Source organism: Papio anubis, chromosome 10 (genome assembly GCF_008728515.1).
Source record: "Papio anubis isolate 15944 chromosome 10, Panubis1.0, whole genome shotgun sequence".
Taxonomy (NCBI): domain Eukaryota; kingdom Metazoa; phylum Chordata; class Mammalia; order Primates; family Cercopithecidae; genus Papio; species Papio anubis.
This window is the reverse complement of record NC_044985.1, coordinates 85,391,476-85,414,227: the sequence shown is the minus strand read 5'-3', so window position 1 is coordinate 85,414,227 and position 22,752 is coordinate 85,391,476. Positions and strand designations below refer to the sequence as shown.

Genomic DNA, 22,752 nt, shown 5'->3' with positions numbered 1-22,752 from the left:
CCCTCTTTGTCTCTTTTGATCTTTGTTGGTTTAAAGTCTGTTTTATCAGAGACTAGGATTGCAACCCCTGCCTTTTTTTGTTTTCCATTTGCTTGGTAGATCTTCCTCCATCCCTTTATTTTATTACATAGAGCCTATGTGTGTCTCTGCACATGAGATGGGTCTCCTGAATACAGCACACTGATGGTTCTTAACTCTTTATCCAATTTGCCTGTCTGTGTATTTTAATTGGAGAATTTAGCCCATTTCCATTTAAGGTTAATATTGTTATGTGTGAACTTGATCCTGTCATTATGATATTAGCTGGTTATTTTGCTCGTTAGTTGATGCAGTTTCTTCCTAGCATTGATGGTCTCTACATTTTGGCATGTTTTTGCAGTGACTGATACCAGTTGTTCATTTCCATGTTTAGTGCTTCCTTCAGGAGCTCTTGTAGGGCAGACCTGGTGGTGACAAAATCTCCCAGGATTTGCTTATCTGTAAAGGATTTTATTTCTCCTTCACTTATGGAACTTAGTTTGGCTGGATATGAAATTCTGGGTTGAAAATTCTTTTCTTTGAGAATGTTGAATATTGGCACCCACTCTCTTGTGGCTTGCAGAGTTTCTGCTGAGAGATTCATTGTTAGTCTGATGGGCTTTCCTTTGTGGGTAACCCGACCATTTTCTTGGCTGCCCTTAACATTTTTTCCTTCATTTCGGCTTTGGTGAATCTGACAATTATGTGTCTTGGAGTTGCTCTTTTCCAGGAGTATCTTTGTGGCATTCTCTGTATTTCCTGAATTTGAATGTTGGCCTGCCTTGCTAGGGTGGGGAAGTTCTCCTGGATAATATCCTGCAGAGTGTTTTCCAACTCGGTTCCATTCTCCCCATCACTTTCAGGTACACCAATCAGACATAGATTTGGTCTTTTCACATAGCCCCATATTTCTTGGTGGCTTTGTTTATTTCTTTTTACTCTTTTTTCTTTAAATTTCTTGATTCATTTCATTCATTTGATCTTCAATCACTGATACCCTTTCTTCCAGTTGATCGAATCAGTTACTGAAGCTTGTGCATTTGTCACATAGTTCTCATGTCATGGTTTCCAGCTCTATCAGATCATTTAAGGACTTCTCTACATTGGTTCTTCTAGTTAGCCATTCATCCAATCTTTTTTCAAAGTTTTTAGCTTCTTTGCGATGGGTTTGAACTTCCTCCTTTAGCTTGGAGAAGTTTGATTGTCTGAAGCCTTCTTCTCTCAGCTTGTCAAAGTTATTCTCCATCCAGCTTTGTTCGGTTGCTGGTGAGGAGCTGCGTTCCTTTGGAGGGGGACAGGCACTCTGATTTTTAGAATTTTCAGCTTTTCTGCACTGCTTTTTCCCCATCTTTGTGGTTTTATCTACCTTTGGTCTTTGATGATGTTGATGTACCGATGGGGTATTGGTGTGAATGTCCTTTCTGTTTGTTAGTTTTCCTTCTAACAGTCAGGACCCTCAGCTGCAGGTCTGTTGGAGTTTGCTTGAGGTCCACTCCAGACCCTGTTTGCCTGGGTATCTGCAGTGGAGGCTGCAGAAGAGTGAATATTGCTGAACAGCAACTGTTGCTGCCTGATCATTCCTCTGGAAGGTTCGTCTCAGAGGTGTACCCGGCCGTGTGAGGTGTGAGGTGTCAGTCTGCCCCTAGTGGGGCTGTCTCCCAGTTAGGCTACTTGGGGGTCAGGGACCCACTTGAGCAGGCAGTCTGTCCATTCTCAGATCGCAAACTCTGTGCTGGGAGAACCACTACTGTCTTCAAAGCTGTCAGACAGGGACATTTTAATCTGCAGAAGTTTCTGCTGCGTTTAGCTATGCCCTGTCCCCAGAGGTGGAGTCTACAGAGGCAGGCAAGACTCCTTGAGCTGCGGTGGGCTCCACCCAGTTCGGGCTTCCTGGCTGCTTTGTTTATCTATTGAAGCCTCAGCAATGGCAGGCACCCCTCCCCCAGCCTGGCTGCCACCTTGCAGTTAGATCTCAGACTGCTGTGCAAGCAATGAGGGAGGCTCCGTGGGCGTGGGACCCTCCTAGCCAGGCACGGGATATAATTTCCTGGTGTGCCATTTGCTAAGACCCTTGGTAAAGCACAGTATTAGGGTGGGAGTGACCCGATTTTCCAGGTGTATGTGTCATGGTTTCCCTTGGCTAGGAAAGGGAATTCCCTTCCCCCTTGCACTTCCCAGGTGAGGCGATTCTTCGCCCTGCGTCGGCTCTCGCTCGGCAGTCTGCACCTACTGTCCTGCACCCACTGTCCAACATGCCCTAGTGAGATGAACCCGGTACCTCAGTTGGAAATGCAGAAATCACCCGTCTTCTGTGTCGTTCACACTGGGAGCTGGAAACTGGAGTTGTTCCTATTTGGCCATCTTGGAACTGCCCTGGTTTTTTTTTTTTTGTTTTTTGAGACAGTCTCACTCTATCGCCCAAGGTGGAGTGCAATGGTACGATCTTGGCTCACTGCAATCTCCGCCTCCCAGGTTGAAGCGATTCTCCTGCCTCAGTCTCCCAAGTAGCTGGAATTACAGGTGTGCACCACCATGCCCTGCTAATTTTTGTATTTTTAGTAGAGGTGGGTTTTCACCATGTTGGCCAAGCTGGTCTCAAACTCCTGGCCTTAAGTGATATACCCACCTCGGCCTCCCAAAGTGTTGGGATTACAGGTGTGAGCCACCATGCCTGTCTTCTCCGTAAGTCTTATTCTGAAGTTTTCCCTGCTATCTTTTGGTTTGGTTGAAGCTCATCTTTTAGTAGATTGCTTGGGAGGGGCTCAAGAGTAAAGTGTTATCTGGAATGTCTGTTTCATGTATTTTTAAAAATAGCCTTCATACTAGAATGCTGTTTCTTTGTTGGATAAAAATAGAGTTGGTTGGATAAAAATCCCTGGCTTGAGCTTTCTTGCCTTGAACTTTATAAAAATACAGCTCTACAGTTGCATTACTTTGTGTGTTGCCCTTGAGAAGTATGATGCCAGTCTTATTTCTTATCTTCATAGATAACTTGATCATTTGCCTGTAGGCAAGATGTCATTATAAAGCCTGGTAATTTTACTAGGACATATCTTGGAGTTGATCATTATGAGCCAGTTTTTCTAGACACATGGTGAGTCCTATCCACATATAGATTTTTTTCTTATTACTTAAATTTTTCTTGGATTGTAATTTTAAACTTTTAGTTTTTCCTCCATTTTGTTTTACTTCTTTGAGGATTTTTCATTTGTCTGCCTTCCAGTCGAACTATTTTTCCCTGACCCTTTATCCTTCTTTCTCTATCTCATTATCATTTTCTTCACTGGTTCTTATCTTCTTCAATGCCCGTTATAAAGTTTTTATTTGAATCGATGCTACCTTGGGCACTTTGTAATTTAGTATTTATTTCTGGGATGGTTTGTCTTTTTAAAAAATTTATTTCCTGAATTACTCAAGGCTTATTTCATTTTTTCTTCTCTTTGGTCAACTTCTGTTTTAATTGTTGAATAAATGAATGAACTGTTAATTGTAGGCTTAAAAACATCTCCAAATGCTTGTTTGAAGATACTTAATTCAGTTTGAAATCTTATGTTATAATTTACTTCTGTTTTGTGGTTATTTGAGAGGAAGAATTTTTGTCATATGAAGATTTCTCCCCATTTTCTCCTTATAACAGCTTTTAATGGAGTTGGTCTGATTTTCCGTATTTCTTGGCCATGATCATTTCTTTGCCGTGGTTTAAGTATACTCTCTTCTTTCAGTGTATTGAAGTATAGTTTCTTTAAATGGATGAAGTTGTAATTGATGGGAGGTAAGGGGCAAGAAGGGGCATAACCTGTTGTTCTCTTCGGTTTTTTTGCTATGCTTAATTTTCCCCTCTTACATCCTTCTTTCTCTTCCCTGCCATGTATACAGGGATACCTCTTCCTCTCTGACACCTTCACCCCAGAAGCAGCGCTCATCATCCTTCTCTTTCAGGTCCCTTCTCTATGGCTGTTACTGTGAGCTACCACTCCTAGACCTGTGGTCAGAATTTTTGTACTCAATGTTAAACTTTCTCTTTCTCAGGATGATTTTATTTGTGCTTCCTTTTGTGTTCCCTACTTCTCTCTGTTCTTTTCTAGCATCTCTTAAGATTTCTCTTTCCTTGCTTTCTGTCCCTATAGTGTGTGTGTGTGTGTGCATATATATGTGTGTATATGTGTGTGCATGTGTGCATATATATGTGTGTGTGTATATGTATATATATATATTTGATTGAGTAGAGATTCACACTCAAGGTATCTCCTATACTAGGACCAGCTGGAATTCTCCTTATAAGCTTTTCAAGATATCCTACTAAATATTCCATCTCTTAACAAACTGAAGAACTATGTACTTTTCTCTTATTTCTTGATTCCCTTAATTTTATACTTGTGTACATTTTTATTTCTCTGATAACTTCTTGTTGAGGATAGGGATGAGTTTCTTAATCATATTAATACCTACTACCAAGGAGACCTGATACTTACTAGAGATTCATACAATAATTATTGAATTGATATTTCACCTAGTTATATTTTTCTTTCTTTTCCCAAATCTTAATTTATTTACATTGTAGATGCTGAAAAAAACTCTTAAAGGGTCTGATAGTGAAGAACTGGAAATAAAACAGGAGACACCAAATTTGGTGCCGTTTGGGGATGTGGTATGTATGAGTAACCCTCAAAAACCTGTATAAGTTATTTATTATTTGATAATCAAAAAGTATATGCAGAAAATGGTTCTCTCTGATAATATATTTATGAATTTTTAATTTTTATGAGTCAGAAAAACATTGTAATAATCACTGAAATTATAGAAAGCATCCTGATTCACAGAAATAATATCTTCTATATTAGGGATTCCCAAATCTAGTTACATCAGAATTACCTGAGATGCTTTTTATAAAACATTAACTTGAGGCTCCACCTAACATCTGCTAGCTTAGAATCTCTAGGAGAGGAGCCTGGGAATCAGTAATTTTACTGAGCTCTTAAAGTGATTATATTTATTGCTAGATCATGCTAAAGTTTGAAAATTGATCCTGCGCCCCTCCCCCATCCAAAAATCCTCCTAGAAACAAAAGCAAACACCCCCCTCTTTCACACACACACAGACACACACCCACCCACCCACCACAAAGGGATGACCCAGTATCTAGGCTGAGAACCAGAAAAATCTGTTATTCTGTTTTCAAAGTACAGAAAAAGACATGAGAATCTACATGCATATAGAACTGTCAAATATCATTACATTCATTTACGGTTATCTTTATTTTCTGAACACTATTAGAGTTGTAACTGGGTATGAAATAAGAATTTTTCTTGTCCCTCTACCTCCTATCATATACAATGTTTAATATAATATTTCTGTCATTTCGACTTGGTTTTAAATACTAAACATGGCTAAATATATTTGACTAATTCTCATATTAGGATTCAAATGTTCCTGCATTTATTTTGTATTTGATTTTTTGGTTAAGCACATGATGCAATTTTCTTTAACATTTAGAAAAACTTGGTGCAAGAGCATGAATATTTTACAGCCCCTGGCATGTTACAGCCAATAAATCATTGCTGAATGAATTAAGTGGTCTTAGGATACTGGATAAAAGAGTTTGTCTGACATAAGGCACATTTCTTAATTTTATATGCAGGGTGCTGTATTTTATCAGTTCTCACCTAATATCAAATAAAAACAATTTAAAAAGTGATGATCAGATTTATGTGAATAATGAATTATTCTTTGGCTTTGTATTCTTGTTCATTTTCGGTTTACTTTGAATGCGGCTTGCCCATTTTTCTTCAGTATTTCTGCTTTCTGATGATTTCTATTAACTAGATATTTTTCATGAGAAACAATATTTCGAGTGAGAAAAAACAACAACGTGGAGTTTTACTTTTTAAAAATAGAGTTCAGTGTAAAGTGGAAGAACAGTTAACTTTTTAAATGCATTCACTGTCTGTGTTCTTGTTTTGATTGTTGTAGGTTGGCTGCCTGGGCATTCATGTAAAGAACTGCAGACATTTTACGCCTAACAGTATCCTTTCTTTTGATTTAAGAAGCATAGTAATTGTATCTCACTGTTTCAGTTATCCATTGCTGCATTACAGATCATTCCAAATCTTAGTGGCTTAACACATTGACCATTTTATTATTAATCACTACTGTGCATTCACTAGTTGCTTCTTCTGCTTCATGATACAACAGCTTGGGTTGTAGTTGTCTGACAGTTCAAAAGGGCTGGAATATCTAAAGTGGCCCATTTACATGTCTGGTTGCTTTAGCGGGGATGCATGGAAGGCTAGACTCAGCTGGGATGCTGAAATGGTTGGATCTCTCCCTCTTTCCCTGAGTCCTATCATGTTTTTTCCCCCTGTATTAATTTTAATTTAAAAATATATCACAGTAATATATTATTTATCTTGATTACTAGTTTTTGGTGTCCCTTTAAATTTTGTGCCTGAGGTGAGTGCCTTTTTGGCTTACTAGTCCCAACCCTAGTCACGTTCCATTACATTTTATTGGTTAATGTAATCATAGAGCCAGCCCAGATTTAGTGGCAGGGGAAATAAAGTCCACTTTTTCATGTGGGAGTAACAAAAGCTTTTCAGCCATCTGTATTCACCTCAATCACCATATAAGTGAAAGGAAAAATATATATCTTCTTGTATGATAATGTTAATTTATTTGTAAGTAATGTGTGCTTCCTTTAAACATTTTTAAAAGGATTTATTTTATATTGGTGCTTTTAAATAAGCTGCATGCTTATTTTTAGATTTATCACAGCATAAAACTAGCCTCATTATGGAGATTTGATGTTTCTTTTTTATATAAAGATAATTTTGGAAAATAATTCTGTATAAAGAGATTTTTGAAGATAGTTAAATCATGAAACAAAATTGTTTTACTCTGTAGCATTCTATGAAAGATACAATACAGTCCAATATAATATAAATGAACTATATTCTTAAGTGAATTAGGGTAGAACACTTTTTGTCTCAAAATTAAAAATAAGTTATTCTGATATATTTTAAAATATTTTGAATTTCTACATAATTATCCTTAGGAAATATTTCAACTATATATTGCATAGTCACCTTGAAATTAATATATAGAAAAACTTGCAAAGAAATTTTGCTGGAAATGTGAGGTTAAAAATATAAGGGCTGTAGCTGGGCGCGGTGGCTCAAGCCTGTAATCCCAGCACTTTGGGAGGCCGAGACGGGCGGATCACGAGGTCAGGAGATCGAGACTATCCTGGCTAACACGGTGAAACCCCGTCTCTACTAAAAAAATACAAAAAACTAGCCGGGCGAGGTGGTGGGTGCCTGTAGTCCCAGCTACTCGGGAGGCTGAGGCAGGAGAATGGCGTGAACCCGGGAGGCGGAGCTTGCAGTGAGCTGAGATCGCGCCACTGCACTCCAGCCTGGGCGACAGAGCGAGACCCCTTAAAAAAAAAAAAAAAAAAAAAAAAAAATATATATATATATATATATAAGGGATGTAAGGAAGAATCAACCTTCTTTTACTTATATTGTGTCCACCAGTGATGGGCAAAAATACTATTTTAGAAGACTTTTTTTCTATTGTTTAATGCTACATGATTGATTCTTAGGTTTTGGTCTGAATCATTTAATGTATTAATTTTATAATGTATTATTGTTCAATTACAACAAAACTTATTTCCTAAACATCATTCTATTTGCAGTCAGTTTACAACATTATGCTAATTTATTTATTCGCATCTCTATAAACAAAGCTGTGAAATGTACAAAAATGTGTAGCTTGCTATCCAAAGACAGTGAGAGGAACACTGTAATTAAGTTCGATGAAGTGAAGTATTTTTCTGTACAGGTAATGTTAATATCTCTTCTAGATATTAGAATGGCTCCTTATAGTTCCAAATATTCTACCCTAATTCTGTCTTTTTATAAAAATGAGTAGAAAAGAAACAAAAGCAGTGAGTGCCTTTTTATTTGGTATCTTACAGTATTCTATTTCTATACTGTGGGCTATAGTGGTGTTTTAAAAAAAAAATAAACAATTTACTGCAAAATGCATAATCTTAGTAGATTTCTTTCCTGAGATGTTACTGTCTGTGGTTTCAAGTATTCATTATGCATGTATTTATCTCTATCTTGCTCTTCTCTTCCCATCTACTGTCTTCCACCTTAGAGTTTTTCCCATCTCCTTTCCCATTCCTTTTCTTCTATCCTGTTCTATTCCCCTTTGTCTCTCTCTAAGTATTGTTGCATGGATTAACTTAGTCTTTATTACAACCCAAACACACACACACATACACACACACTCTCTCTCTCTCTCTCTCTCTCTCTCATCCTTATTTTACGGATGAAGAAACTGAGGCACTCTGTGGTTAAGGACCTTTCTTAGGTCATGGAGCTGGTAAGTGGTAAGTGGTTGAGCTGGGAGTGTGGGCACTCTGGTTTCAGACCACACTTCATTAAACTGCCTCACACGCCAGCTCTTACTATGTTTCTGCTTACAGTTAGGCTTATTAGAATCTTAAATGTATCTTAAAACTTAAAAAAAAAAAAATGGCTAGGCTCAGTGACTCACGCCTGCAATCCCAGCACTTTGGGAGGCTGAGGCGGGCAGATTACTTGATGTCAGGAGTTTGAGACCAGCCTGACCAACATGGTGAAACCCTGTCTCTACTAAAAATACAAAAATTAGCCGGGCGTGGTGGTGCACACCAGTAATCTCAGCTACTTGGGAGGCTGAGGCGGGAGAATCACTTGAACCCAGGAGGCAGAGGTTGCAGTGAGCTGAGATTGTGCCACTGCACTTCAGCCTGGGCAACAAAGCTAGACTCCATCTCAAAAAAAAAAAAAAAAAAAAAAAAGAATGACACTATTCCATACAGCTGCAGGATTCATTGATTTGTCCAATTATTTATTACATTAGTTGAATTTTAGGGGAATCCTAAAGCATTTTCTGTATGCTCTATATTATTTTTCAGACGTTATCTGTTTAAGCATTGAGTAGTGAAGACAGTTTTTTGTTTTTTTTTTAAATACTTTAAGTTCTAGGGTGCATGTGCACAACGTGCAGGTTTGTTATATAGGTATACATGTGTCATGGTGGCTTGCTGCACCCATCAACTCATCAGTTACATTAGGTATTTCTCTAATGCTATCCCTTCCCCAGCCCCACCCCTGACAGGCCCCGATTGTGTGTTCCCTTCTGTGTCCAAGTGTTCTCATTGTTCAGTTCCCACCTATGAGTGAGGGCAATACGGTGGTAGTTTCTGTCCTTGTAATAGTTTGCTCAGAATGATGGTTCCAGCTTTGTCCATGTCCCTGCAAAGGGACAGAACTCATCCTTTTATGGCTGCATAGTATTCCATGAATTGTATATGTGCCACATTTTCTTAATCCAGTCTATCATTGATGGACATTTGGGTTGGTTCAAGTCTTTGCTATTGTGAATAGTGCCTTAATAAACATCACGTGTGCATGTGTCTTTATAGCAGCATGGTTATAATCCTTTGGGTATATACTCAGTAATGGGATCGCTAGGTTAAATGGTATTTCTAGTTCTGGAGCCTTGAGGAATTGCCACACTGTGAAGACAGTTTTTTAAGCATAGGGTTTTGTTTGTTTGTTTTTTTAAGGAAAAAAAAAAAACCAAGGAATAGTTTTGCTCGAGGCAATACATACTGTTTGTTTTACTCTGCAAATAGTTTTCCTAAGCTTCACTGGCAAATTCTCAAGAATTTGGGGGATATATGTCCATTTAAATAAAATTTGAAACATTAATACTTGAAAATAATGTAAAGTATATAGTAAGGTGTTTATCTTCATTAGCATAGTCAAAATCTTTTTCCTTTATTTATTTAAATAGGTACTGTTAGTTGGAGCACATTAAAAGGACAGTTTTTTTTTTTTCTTTTTTTTTTTTTTTTGAGATGGAGTCTTGCTCTGTCGCCCAGGCTGGAGTGCAGTGGCCGGATCTCAGAAAAGGGCAGTTTTAATGGAACTCTTAATAGAAAGCTTGAGAATGACTTAATAATTACACAGAAAATTGGACAAGCAAGCAAAGAAACAAAAAATTAAGATACATGTTAACTACAGGGAAATTGAAAAATGATAAAGGAAAGGAAATATAATTATTGTAATATATTGTTAAACTCTGAATGATAGTTATACATATAAACTAATACAAACACTAACAATCTAACAAAAATGTATGTTATAGAATATATTGGAGGAATGGCGAGAAGTATGAAAACTGTCGGGGGAGAATAGAGAGATAATATTTTTCTTCCACAATATGCAGTTAATACTTAGTATTTCAAACGAAAAAATCAATGAATAATATAAGCATGTTACTTAGAAACAGGAAGGCAAAACGTAGAGAAATTTATTTAGAAGTCGAAAAGGCAGCTTCTGAGGAGTGGAAATTAGGGGGTGGGTGGGGTGGAATTCTACTATTGTACCCAGGATTTAATTTACAGAAGTATGACTATATGAAAACATGGAGAGGTACTGTCATTGAAAAAAGAATTTGTTATATTCTCTGAGAGTAGGGGACATGAAACACCACTGAGGGACACAGGGGAAGTATCAGAATGGTCAGGAGGCAGAGGACAGGAGTGAGGGAAGAATCTAGGCCTTTTGGGGATTGCTGAGGGGAAGGTAAGGCAGGAAAACCGTTTAGGATTGGCTAGTTTGAATAATTTCAGGGGTCTTTGGGTTATAGAAATGGTCTCTAGTTTTCTAATACCTGGCCCTGGGATAATTTAGGGCAAAGGAAATGTGTGAGAATTAGATTAGTAGGTGGTTGGCTGGGCGCGGTGGCTCATGCCTGTAATCCCAGCACTTTGGGAGGCTGAGGAGAGCAGATCACTTAAGGTTAGGAGTTTGAGACCAGCCTGGCTAACATGGTGAAACCCATCTCTACCAAGAATACAAAACTTAGCTGGGTGTGGTGGCACATGCCTGTAATCCCAGCTACCTGGGAGGCTGAGACAAGAGAATTGCTTGAACCCGGGAGACAGAGTTTGCAGTGAGCTGAGATGGCGCTACTGCACTCCAGCCTGGGCAACAGAGTGAGACAAAAAAACAAAAACAAAAACAAACAAACAAAAAATGGTGGGTGGAGCTACAGTGTTGGGATTGGTTAGTTTGCAATTAAAAGATATGCTCTCTGCTAAGCCTTTGCTGTCTCTAGCACTCTAACACTGGGAGGGGAAGTCTCTCCCTCAACAAGCTTTTTAAGATGCCAGAATTTCATAACGTACAGAAGCTTTTTTTTTTCTCTTAAAACAAAATGTGATTGAGCATAGTGGCTCACACCTATAATCCCAGCATTTTGGGAGGCCAAAGCAGGAGGATTGCTTGAGGCCTGGAGTTCTAAACTGGTGAGACCCCATCTCTACAAAAGAAATATTAAAAAATTAACTGGGTGTGGTGGCATGTACCTGTAGTCCTAGTTAACTCCGGAGACTGAGGCAGAGAATGGCTTGCAACCAGTAGTTTGAGGCTGCAGTGAGCCATGATCCTATCACTGCACTCCAGCTTGAGAGTGAGACTCTGTCTCAAAAATAATCAAACCAAAACAAACAACAACAAAACAACAAAACCATGATTAATACAGGTGAGAGTAAAAAAAGTACTTTGTTTTAACCATTGTAGAAATTTTTGACTTTATATAGTATATAATTAGGATAAAATAAAATTACATTGCATACATTTTAGGACTTTAATTTGCTAAAATGTACAACATAGATCTAGGTTAAAAAATTTTAAATCCATACAAACTAAGAACTGAAAACACATGGGTAGTGGATTTAACTTATTGTTCCAGAAAGCTGCTGGGAAAGTTATATAAAAACTCACACTGAAGAATGAGCAGCAGCGAATTTCTGGTTCTGGCCATGCTGGAATATTTGATATTGGATTCACTCGTCTGCTCTAAACAGCTATGAAACAGAAAAATACATGAAGAAACTATATCCTGGCATGGGACAATGGAAAGTGGAGGGAGGCACTTTTTTTTTTTTTTTTTTAGACGGAGTCTCGCTGTGCTCCCAGGCTGGAGTGCAGTGGCGTGATCTCGGCTCACTGCAAGCTCCGCCTCCCGGGTTCACGCCATTCTCCCGCCTCAGCCTCCCAAGTAGCTGAGACTACAGGCGCCCGCCATCACGCCCGGCTAGTTTTTTGTATTTTTAGTAGAGACGGGGTTTCACCATGTTAGCCAGGATAGTCTCGATCTCCTGACCTCGTGATCCACCCGCCTCGGCCTCCCAAAGTGCTGGGATTACAGGCTTGAGCCACCGCGCCCGGCCTGGCACTTCTAAAGAGAAGGGACGCACAAGCGGAGAGCTCCACATTTAAGCAGCTTTTTATCTGGCAGCGATTCCTGCACAGCAAAGTGAAACCCAAGAAGAGTGTGGCAATCTTGGTGCGCGGAGGCAGCAGACGCCGAGCCGAGGCAGCAGACGCCGAGCGGAGGCAGCAGAGACGGCAGTTTAGTACCCCTACGGAGACTGGAATTTGTTGAGCGGGGTTCTAAAGACAAAGGAATAGCAGATAAAGAGTCCAGAAATCTATGTAGGTATTCTACTCAGGTTCTTGGCTGAAAATAAGTCGTGTGTGGACATGGTAAACCTCCAGGAGAAACTACAGAGAACAGACGCTGGAGGGCTGAGAGCTGACCAGGAAATTCAGAAGGCCAAATTCAGAGTTCCTGGAGTTTGACTCAGCGAAAGCAGAGAGATCTCATTAAATAGTCCCAGAATTCAGTTGAGATCCCAGAAAGGCCAATTTAGGAGCAAGGACCATGTTCTACAGAAACTGCAAGAGACCCATCCTCTAACGAAGCCTCTATAGGACGAACATTATCTGCCAGGAATTGCCTTCCAAAAAAGAACACTTTTTAGAGGAAGATATTTTAAAAATCCAGAGTCTCTATCATTTATAATGTCCATTTATACAATAAAAAATTACCACTTACGGAGGGATAAAAGCAGTCAATAGAAGTAAACCCACAGATGACCCAGATGTTCAAATTAGAAACAAGAACTTTAAAATAACTGTCATAAACATATCAAAGTGGAAATGGTGTACAAAAGGTGGACAAAATGGGAATTCTGAAGACAGTGAAAATGGAAAAGAACCAAGTAAAAATTCTAGATCTTAAAATACGGTATTTGAAATGGATAGTTCATTGAAGGACTTAAAAGCATTCTGGAAACAGAGAAAGGATCTGTGAACTGAAAAACTGATCCATCAAAATCATTCAAATCGAAGCTGAGGAAAAAAAGATTGGAAAAATGTAAGAAACTGGTGGGATACTGTCACTCAATTTATAACATATAGTTGAGTCCCAGAGGAAGAGAAGAGGAAATACATTTTTTTAACTTTTAAGTTCTGGGGTACATGTGTAGGCTTGGTACATAGGTAAATTTGTGTCATGGGGGTTTGTTGTACAGATTATTTCATCACCAGATATTAAGCCTAGTACTCAGTTATTTTTCTGATCCTCTACTTCCTCCTACCTTCCACCTCTGATAGGCCTCGCTGTGTTTTGTTCCCCTCTGTGTCCATATGTTCTAATCATTTAGCTCCCACTTATAAGGGAGAACATGTAGTATTTGTTTTTCTGTTCCTATGTTTGTTTGCTAAGGATAATGGCCTCCAGCACCATCCATGCCCCTGGAATGGATAGGATCTCGTTATTTTTTATGGCTGCATAGTATTCCATGGTGTATATGTATTACATTTTCTTTATCCAGTCTATCATTGATGGACGTTCAGGTTGATTACATGTCTTTGCCCTTGTGAATGGTGCTGCAATGAGCATATGCATGCATGTGTTTTTGTAATAGAACAATTCATATTCTTTTGGGTATATACCCAGTAATGGGATTGCTGGGTCAAATGGTATTTTTGTTTTTAGGTCTTCGAGGAATCACCACAGTCTTCCACCATGGTTGAACTAATTTACACTCCCACCAACAGTGTATAAGCATTCCTTTTTCTCTGCAACCTCATCAGCATCTGTTATTTTTTTTTGGGGGGGGGGGTTTAGTAATAGCCATTCTGACTGATGTGAGATGGTATCTCATTGTGGTTTTGATTTGCATTTCTCTAATGATCAATGATGCTGAGCTTTTTTTCACATAATTGTTGGCCATATGTGTGTCTTCTTTTGGAAAGTATCTGTTTATGTCCTTTGCCCGCTTTTTAATGGTGTTGTTTGTTTTTTTCTTGTAAATTTGTTTAAGTTCCTTATAGATGCTGGATATTAGACCTTTGTTAGATGCATAGTTTGCAAAAATTTTCCCCCATTCTGTAGGTTGTCTGTTTACTCTGTTAATTGTTTTGCTGTGCAGAAGCTCTTCAGTTTAATTAGATCCCATTTGTCAATTTTTGCTTTTGTTGAGTTTGCTTTTGGTGTCTTCATCATGAAATCTTTGTCCCTGCCTCTGTCCTGATTGGTATTGCTAGGTTGTCTTCCAGGGTTTTTATTTTATAGTTTTGGGTTTTACATTTAAGTATTTAATCCATCTTGAATGAATTTTTGTATATGGTATAAGGAAGAGGTCCAGTTTCAATCTTCTGCATATGGCTTGCCAGTTATCCCAGCACCATTTATTGAATATGGAATCCTTTCCCTATTGCTTGTTTTTGTCAGGTTTGTCAAAGATCAGATAGTTGTAGGTGTATGGTCTTACTTCTGGGTTCTCTGTTCTGTTCCTTTGGTCTATGTGTCTGTTTTTGTACCAGTACCGTGATGTTTTGGTTACGTAGCCCTGTATAGTATAGTTTGAAGTTGGGTAGTGTGATGCCTCTAGCTTTGTTATTTTTGCTTAGGATTGCTTTGGTTATTTGGGCTCTTTTTTGGTTCCACATGAATTTTAAAATAGTTTTCTCTAGTTCTTTGAAGAATCTCAAGGGTGGTTTATTAAGAATAGCATTGAATCTATAAATTTCTTTGGGCAGTAATGGCCATTTTAATGATATTGATTCTTCCTAACTGTGAGCATGGAATGTTTTACCATTTGTTTGTGTCATTTCTGACTTCTTTGAGCAGTGGTTTGTAGTTCCTCTTGTAGAGATCTTTCACCTCTAGTTAGGTGTACTTCTAGGTATTTTATTCTTTTTATAGCAGTTGTGAATGGGAGTTCATTCCTGATTCAGTTCTTGACTTGTTGTTGGTGTATAGGAATGCTAGTGATTTTTGCACATTGATTTTTTGTCCTAGGACTTTGCTGAAGTTGTTTATCAGTTTAAGAAGCTTTTGGGCTGAGACTATGGGGTTTTCTAGATGTAGGATTATGTTGTCTGCAAACAGGGATAGTTTGACTTCCTCTGTTCCTATTGGGATGCCTTTTATTTCTTTCACTTGCCTGATTGCTCTGGCCAGGATTTCCAATACTATGTTGACTAGAAGTGGTGAGAGAGAGCATCCTTTGTCTTGTGCCAGTTTTTAAGGGGAATAGGGAATTGGTTTGGATTTACATCCATTGTTTTTGAAGCACATCAGCTGAATAACGTTGAGGTTTATTTAAAAAAAAAATAGGGAAGCATTACCCATTCAGTATGATATTGGCTGTGGGTTTCAATACCTCAATATCTTTCTTCTTATTCTGAGGTGTGGTCCTTCAATACCTAGTTTGTTGAGCGGTTTGACATGAATGGTATTGAATTTTATTCAGTAGCTGCATTATCTGCATCTATTGAGATAATCGTGGTTTTTGTCTTTAGTTCTGTTTATGTGATTAATCACATTTATTTATTTGTATATGTTGAGCCAACCTTGCATCCCAAGGATAAAGCCTACTTGATAGTGGTGGACAAGCTTTTTGATCCGCTGCTAAATTCAGTTTGCCAGTATTTTGTTGAGGATTTTTGCATCAATGTTCATCAAGAATATTGGCCTAAAGTTTTCTTTTTTGTTGAATCTCTGCCAAGTTTTCATCAGGGTGATGCTGGCCTCATAGAATGAGTTAGGGAGGCGTCCCTTCTCCTTAATTTTTGGAAATAGTTTCAGTAGGAATGGTACCAGCTCTTCTTTGTATATCTGGTAAAATTCAGCTATGAATTCTTCTGGTCTTGGGCTTTTTCTGGTTGGTAGGCTATTTATTATTGCTTCAATTTCAGAGCTTGTTATTGGTCTATTCAGGGATTCAGTTTCTTCCTGGTTCAGTCTTGGGAGGGTATATGTGACCAGGAATTTATCCATTTCTTGAAGATTTTCTAGCTTATTTGCGTAGTGGTGTTCATAATACTCTCCAATGGTTGTTCATATTTCTGTGGGGTCAGTGGTAATATTCCCCCTTGTCATTTCTAATTGTGTTTATTTGAATCCAGAAGAGGAAATATTTAAAGAACTAATGACCTAAGTCTTCCCCAAATTGATTAAAAATCCATCCATAGATTCAAGAAACTCAGTGAACTTTAAGTGAATAAGTACAGAAATGATCACACATATGTACATCCCATTCAAACTGCTGAAAACCCAAGATAATGAGAAAATCTTAAAGGCAGACAGTGGGGGGGAAAAACACATTACATTCAGATGCACAACAATAAGAATATCAGCTAACTCTCCATCAAAAACAATGTAAGTCAGAGGACAAGAGAATGCCAGCTTTAGAATGCTGGGAGGCAGGGAAAGTTCAGCCTAGATTTCTATATTCAGTGAGAATATACTTCAAAAAGATGGTAAAAGAGAAAAGCTGAGAGAATTTGTATCTAGAAGACCTACATGGTAATAAATATCAAAGAAAGCTTCAGGTTGGAGACAAATGATCCCAGATAGAAGCCCAGATGCACAGGAAGGAAGAGCACTAGAAATGGTAAATATGTGGGTAAAAACACAAGACTATTAAAAAAATTTCTCCAAAAGACAATTGAGTCTTATTATTTAAAAACACAATAATGTCAAGGAATGATAGGAATTGTAGCATATGTAGAAGTGCAATACATGGCCAGAATAGCACAGAGAATGAGGAGGTGTAAACAGAATTATACTATTGGACATGGTGGCTTAATTTTAATTCAAGATACATTGTGATATGTGAAAGATCCATATTATAATCCCTAGAGCAACCACTAAAAGTTAAACAAAATTGTATTAGGAAGGAAGAAAGGAGAAGGAGAGGGAGGGAGGGAGTCAGGGAGAGGGAGGAAGATGAGTGTGGAAACTAAATTAGCATTAAATTTGAGAACTTAGAAAATGACAGTAAAACTTTAGGAAATCAAGAAGAAGAAATTATTAACAGAAAAGAAATAAATGAGTTATTTACAGCAATGTAGATGTTAAAGAAATGTAACAATACAAAAGCTAATAATAAAAGTAGCGCAGTAGGCACAATTCTGGTAAGTCTCATTAAGAAAATTATGCAAAATTTGGAATATAGGTATAAATATGAAGGCAGTTTAAAAAGTTAAAAAAGAGAATATCATATATAACTCTATGCCAAAAATTTGAAAATATAGATGAAATAGAATATTGTGTTAGAAAAATATAAATTACATTGTTTTAGTTGTATCTTTTGTAAACTGAATATAGATTTAAAACATCCAGTCTGACAGTCTTTGTATTTTATCTACATCTGTTAGTGTAGTAGTTAATATATGTAATGTTAATGTATGTAACGTTACTGTAGCGTCTGTCACATTTTATGTAATTATAATATATTTGAGTTTAAATTGGTTACCTTCTTTTGTGCTTTCTATTTATCCCAATTGAACCATGGATTATTTTTTCTTTTTTTTTTAATACAAAGTAAATAACCTTTTATTATCATAGTATCCATTAATCCTAGAATAATGATTAGCTCAACACAAAATAGTGTCCTTCACAAAGAAATATTAGATAAAACTAATTAAGCTGTGCTTCTATTTGGCAAAAAAAGTTTTGCTATGACAGAATTTAAAAACAAAATAAGAAAGAAAAAAAACATGTTTAAGCCTTGTTAAAAAAAAAGATATTTGTCACCAAAGTAATACATTATTATGATATTTTGACATTATTTACTCGCATTCAATTTTATCTGATTGGTGTTGAGTTAATCATCAAACAAAAATGTACTACTTAATAAAGCCAATTATATACAAGTAGGCTTTGAATAATTGAAAGGTGCAACATTTTAGAAAGTGTTGACTATACAGGTAGTTAAGGTAGATTTCTTGACTCTGTTTACCTGTTTTCAGGACCAGTAAATTATTCATAATGATAATTTAATGATTATAAAGTACATTTTGTCCACTTGTATAATAAATAAGGAAATAAATGTTGAAGTGTTATTTAAACACTCTTTTAATTCAACCATGTATTAAAAATTATGTAGGTTCTGCTGCTTCTCTGAACTAATTACCAGTGTCATCTCCAAAATTATGTACCATATTCATTTCACAGAGCAACACTTAAAATGGAAATAACATAATTTATCATACCCGCTTCAATAAACTGTATAGTTGAAAATATGCATGAATGAATTTTAAGGTATATGAGCTCTTGAATCAGTGGTGTCACAAAATGTCTGGGAAGTAAACATGAATATTGTCATATTATTCTAACCTTGAGCTCATGACTTTGTGTACTCCTTTATGTAAATTCAAAACAGTAAAATAAACTTCATGCAAATTATTCTATTCTGAAATCTGTGATTATGTAGATAAAAACTCAGTTTAATTTTACCTTTTCAAGGAGATATTGATGTAAGCATTATGATCTGTATTTCAAGAAAAATGCTTGCTTTTTGATAAAACTTTGTAAAGCTTTTTTTTTTTTTATTATACTTTAAGTTCTAGGGTACATGTGCACAACGTGCAGGTTTGTTACATATGTATACATGTGCCATGTTGGTGTGCTGCACCCATTAACTCATCATTTACATTAGGTATATCTCCTAATGCTATCCCTCCCCCTACCCCATCCCCACAATAGGCCCCAGTGTGTGATGTTCCCCTTCCTGTGTCCAAGTGATCTCCTTGTTCAATTCCCACCTATGAGTGAGAACATGTGGTGTTTGGTTTTCTGTTCTTGCAATAGTTTGCTCAGAATGATGGTTTCCAGCTGCATCCATGTCCCTACAAAGGACAGGAACTCATCCTTTTTTATGGCTGCATAGTATTCCATGGTGTATATGTGCCACATTTTCTTAATCCAGTCTGTCACTGATGGACATTTGGGTTGATTCCAAGTCTTTGCTATTGTGAATAGTGCTGCAATAAACATACGTGTGCATGTGTCTTTATAGCAGCATGATTTATAATCCTTTGGGTATATACCCAGTAATGGGATGGCTGGGTCAAATGGTATTTCTAGTTCTAGATCCTTGAGGAATTGCCACACTGTTTTCCACAATGATTGAACTAATTTACAGTCCCACCAACAGTGTAAAAGTGTTCCCATTTCTCCACATCCTCTCCAGCACCTGTTGTTTCCTGATTTTTTAATGATTGCCATTCTAACTGGTGTCAGATGGTATCACATTGTGGTTTTGATTTGCATTTCTCTGATGGCGAGTGATGATGAGCATTTTTTCATGTGTCTGTTGGCTGTATGAATGTCTTCTTTTGCGAAGCGTCTATTCATATCCTTTGCCCACTTTTTGTTGGGGTTGTTCATTTTTTTCTTGTAAATTTGTTTGAGTTCTTTGTAGGTTCTGAATATTAGCCCTTTGTCAGATAAGTAGATTGCAAAAATTTTCTCCCATTCTGTAGGTTGCCGGTTCACTCTTATGGTAGTTTCTTTTGCTGTGCAGAAGCTCTTTAGTTTAATTGGATCCCATTTGTCAATTTTGGCTTTTGTTGCCATTGCTTTTGGTGTTTTAGACATGAAGTCCTTGCTCATGCCTATGTCCTGAAAGATATTACCTAGGTTTTCTTCTAGAGTTTTTATGGTTTTAGGTCTAACACTTAAGTCTCTAATCCATCTTGAATTAATTTTTGTATAAGGTGTAAGGAAAGGATCCAGTTTCAGCTTTCTACTTATGGCTAGCCAGTTTTCCCAGCACCATTTATTAACTAGGGAATCCTTTCCCCATTTCTTCTTGTTTTTGTCAGGTTTGTCAAAGATCAGATGGTTGTAGATGTGTGGTATTATTTCTGAGGGCTCTGTTCTGTTCCATTGGTCTATATCTCTGTTTTGGTACCAGTACCATGCTGTTTTGGTTACTGTAGCCTTGTAGTATAGTTTGAAGTCAGGTAGCGTGATGCCTCCAGCTTTGTTCTTTTGGCTTAGGATTGTCTTGACAACGTGGGTTCTTTTTTGGTTCCATATGAACTTTAAAGAAGTTTTTTCCAATTCTGTGAAGAAAGTCATTGGTAGCTTAATGGGGATGGCATTGAATCTATAAATTACCTTGGTCAGTATGGCCATTTTCATGATATTGATTCTTCCTATCCATGAGCATGGTATGTTCTTCCATTTGTTTGTGTCCTCTTTTATTTCACTGAGCAATGGTTTGTAGTTCTCCTTGAAGAGTTCCTTCACATCCCTTGTAAGTTGGATTCCTAGGTATTTTATTCTCTTTGAAGCAATTGTGAATGGGAGTTCATTCACGATTTGGCTCTCTGTCTGTTATTAGTGTATAAGAATACTTCTGGTTTTTGTACATTGATTTTGTATCTGAGACTTTGCTGAAGTTGCTTATCAGCTTGAGGAGATTGTGGGCTGCAACCATGGGGTTTTCTAATTATACAATCATGTCATCTGCAAACAGGGACAATTTGACTTCTTCTTTTCCTAACTGAATGCCCTTTATTTCTTTCTCTTACCTGACTGCCCTAGCCAGAACTTCCAAAACTATGTTGAATAGGAGTGGTGAGAGAGGGCATCCCTGTCTTGTGCCAGATTTCAAAGGGAATGCTTCTAGTTTTTGCCCATTCAGTACGATAATGGCTGTGGGTTTGTCATAAATAGCTCTTATTATTTTGAGATACATTCCATCAATACCGAATTTATTGAGAGTTTTTAGCATGAAGGGCTGTTGAATTTTGTCAAAGGCCTTTTCTGCATCTATTGAGATAATCGTGGTTTTTGTCTTTGGTTCTGTTTATATGCTGGATTATGTTTATTGATTTGCATATGTTGAACCAGGCTTGCATCCCAGAGATGAAGCCCAGTTGATCATAGTGGATAAGCTTTTTGATGTGCTGCTGGATTCAGTTTGCCAGTATTTTATTGAGGATTTATGCATCGATGTTCATCAGGGATATTTATCTAAAATTCTCTTTTTTTGTTTTGTCTCTGCCAGGCTTTGGTATCAGGATGATGTTGGCCTCAAAAATGAGTTAGGTAGGATTCTCTCTTTTTCTATTGATTGGAATAGTTTCAGAAGGAATGGTACCAGCTCCTCCTTGTACCTCTGGTAGAGTTCGGCTGTGAATCTGTCTGGTCCTGGACTTTTTTTGGTTGGTAGGCTGTTAATTATTGCCTCAATTTCAGAGCCTGTTATTGGTTTATTCAGTGATTCAACTTCTTCCTGGATTAGTCTTGGGAGAGTGTATGTGTCCAGGAATGTATCCATTTCTTCTAGGTTTTCTAATTTATTTACGTAGAGGTGTTTATAGTATTCTCTGATGGTAGTTTGTATTTCTTTGGGGTCGGTGGTGATATCCCCTTTATCATTTTTTATTGCATCTATTTGATTCTTCTCTCTTTTCTTCTTTATTAGTCTTGCTAGTGGTCTATCAATTTGTTGATCTTTTCAAAAAACCAGCTCCTGGATTCATTGATTTTTTGAAGGATTTTTTGTGTCTCTATCTCCTTCAGTTCTGCTCTGATCTTAGTTATTTCTTGCCTTCTGCTAGCTTTTGAATTTATTTGCTCTTGCTTTTCTAGTTATTTTAATTGTGATGTTAGGGTGTCAGTTTTAGATCTTTCCCACTTTCTCTTGTGGGCGTTTAGTGCTATAAATTTCTCTCTACACACTGCTTTAAATGTGTCCCAGAGATTCTGGTATGTTGTATCTTTGTTCTCGTTGGTTTCAAAGAACATTTTTATTTCTGCCTTCATTTCGTTATGTATCCAGTAGTCATTCAGGAGCAGGTTGTTCAGTTTCCATATAGTTGAGCAGTTTTGATTGAGTTTCTTAGTCCTGAGTTCTAGTTTGATTGCACTGTGGTCTGGGAGACAGTGTGTTATAATTTGTGTTCTTTTACATTTGCTGAGGACTGCTTTACTTGCAACTATGTGGTCAATTTTGGAATAAGTGCGATGTGGTGCTGAGAAGAATGTATGTTCTGTTGATTTGGGGTGAAGAGTTCTGTAGATGTCTGTTAGCTCTGCTTGGTGCAGAGCTGAATTCAATTCCTGGATATCCTTGTTAACTTTCTGTCTCATTGATCTGTCTAACGTTGACAGTGGGGTGTTAAAATCTCCCATTATTATTGTATGGGAGTCTAAGTCTCTTTGTAAGTCTCTAAGGACTTGGTTTATGAATCTGGGTGCTCCTGTATTGGGTGCATATATATTTAGGATAGTTAGCTCTTCTTGTTGAATTGATCCCTTTACCATTATGTAATGGCCTTCTTTGTCTCTTTTGATCTTTGTTGGTTTAAAGTCTGTTTTATCAGAGACTAGGATTGCAACCCCTGCCTTTTTTTGTTTTCCATTTGCTTGGTAGATCTTCCTCCATCCCTTTATTTTGAGCCTATGTGTGTGTCTGCATGTGAGATGGGTCTCCTGAATACAGCACACTGATGGTTCTTGACTGTTTATCCAATTTGCCTGTCTGTGTCTTTTAATTGGACTATTTAGTCCATT

At 37.5% G+C, this 22,752-nt stretch overlaps 1 protein-coding gene across 9 annotated transcripts in view; it reads left to right on the top strand.

The window, feature by feature from the left end:
• C2CD6 (C2 calcium dependent domain containing 6) overlaps positions 1 to 22,752 on the top strand; it is a 176,813-nt gene that overhangs the window by 7,381 nt on the left and 146,680 nt on the right. For 8 of the 9 annotated variants that reach the window (XM_017946785.3, XM_003907813.3, XM_017946787.1 and 5 more), the window contains exons 2-4: positions 4,580 to 4,666; positions 5,989 to 6,040; positions 7,712 to 7,857. In XM_017946785.3, coding sequence (XP_017802274.1) covers positions 4,580 to 4,666; positions 5,989 to 6,040; positions 7,712 to 7,857 — 285 coding nt within the window. Of the gene's footprint in view, positions 1 to 4,579; positions 4,667 to 5,988; positions 6,041 to 7,711; positions 7,858 to 12,300; positions 13,303 to 22,752 lie in introns of those variants that run through there. The other variant, XM_021923878.2, reaches the window with a different exon arrangement.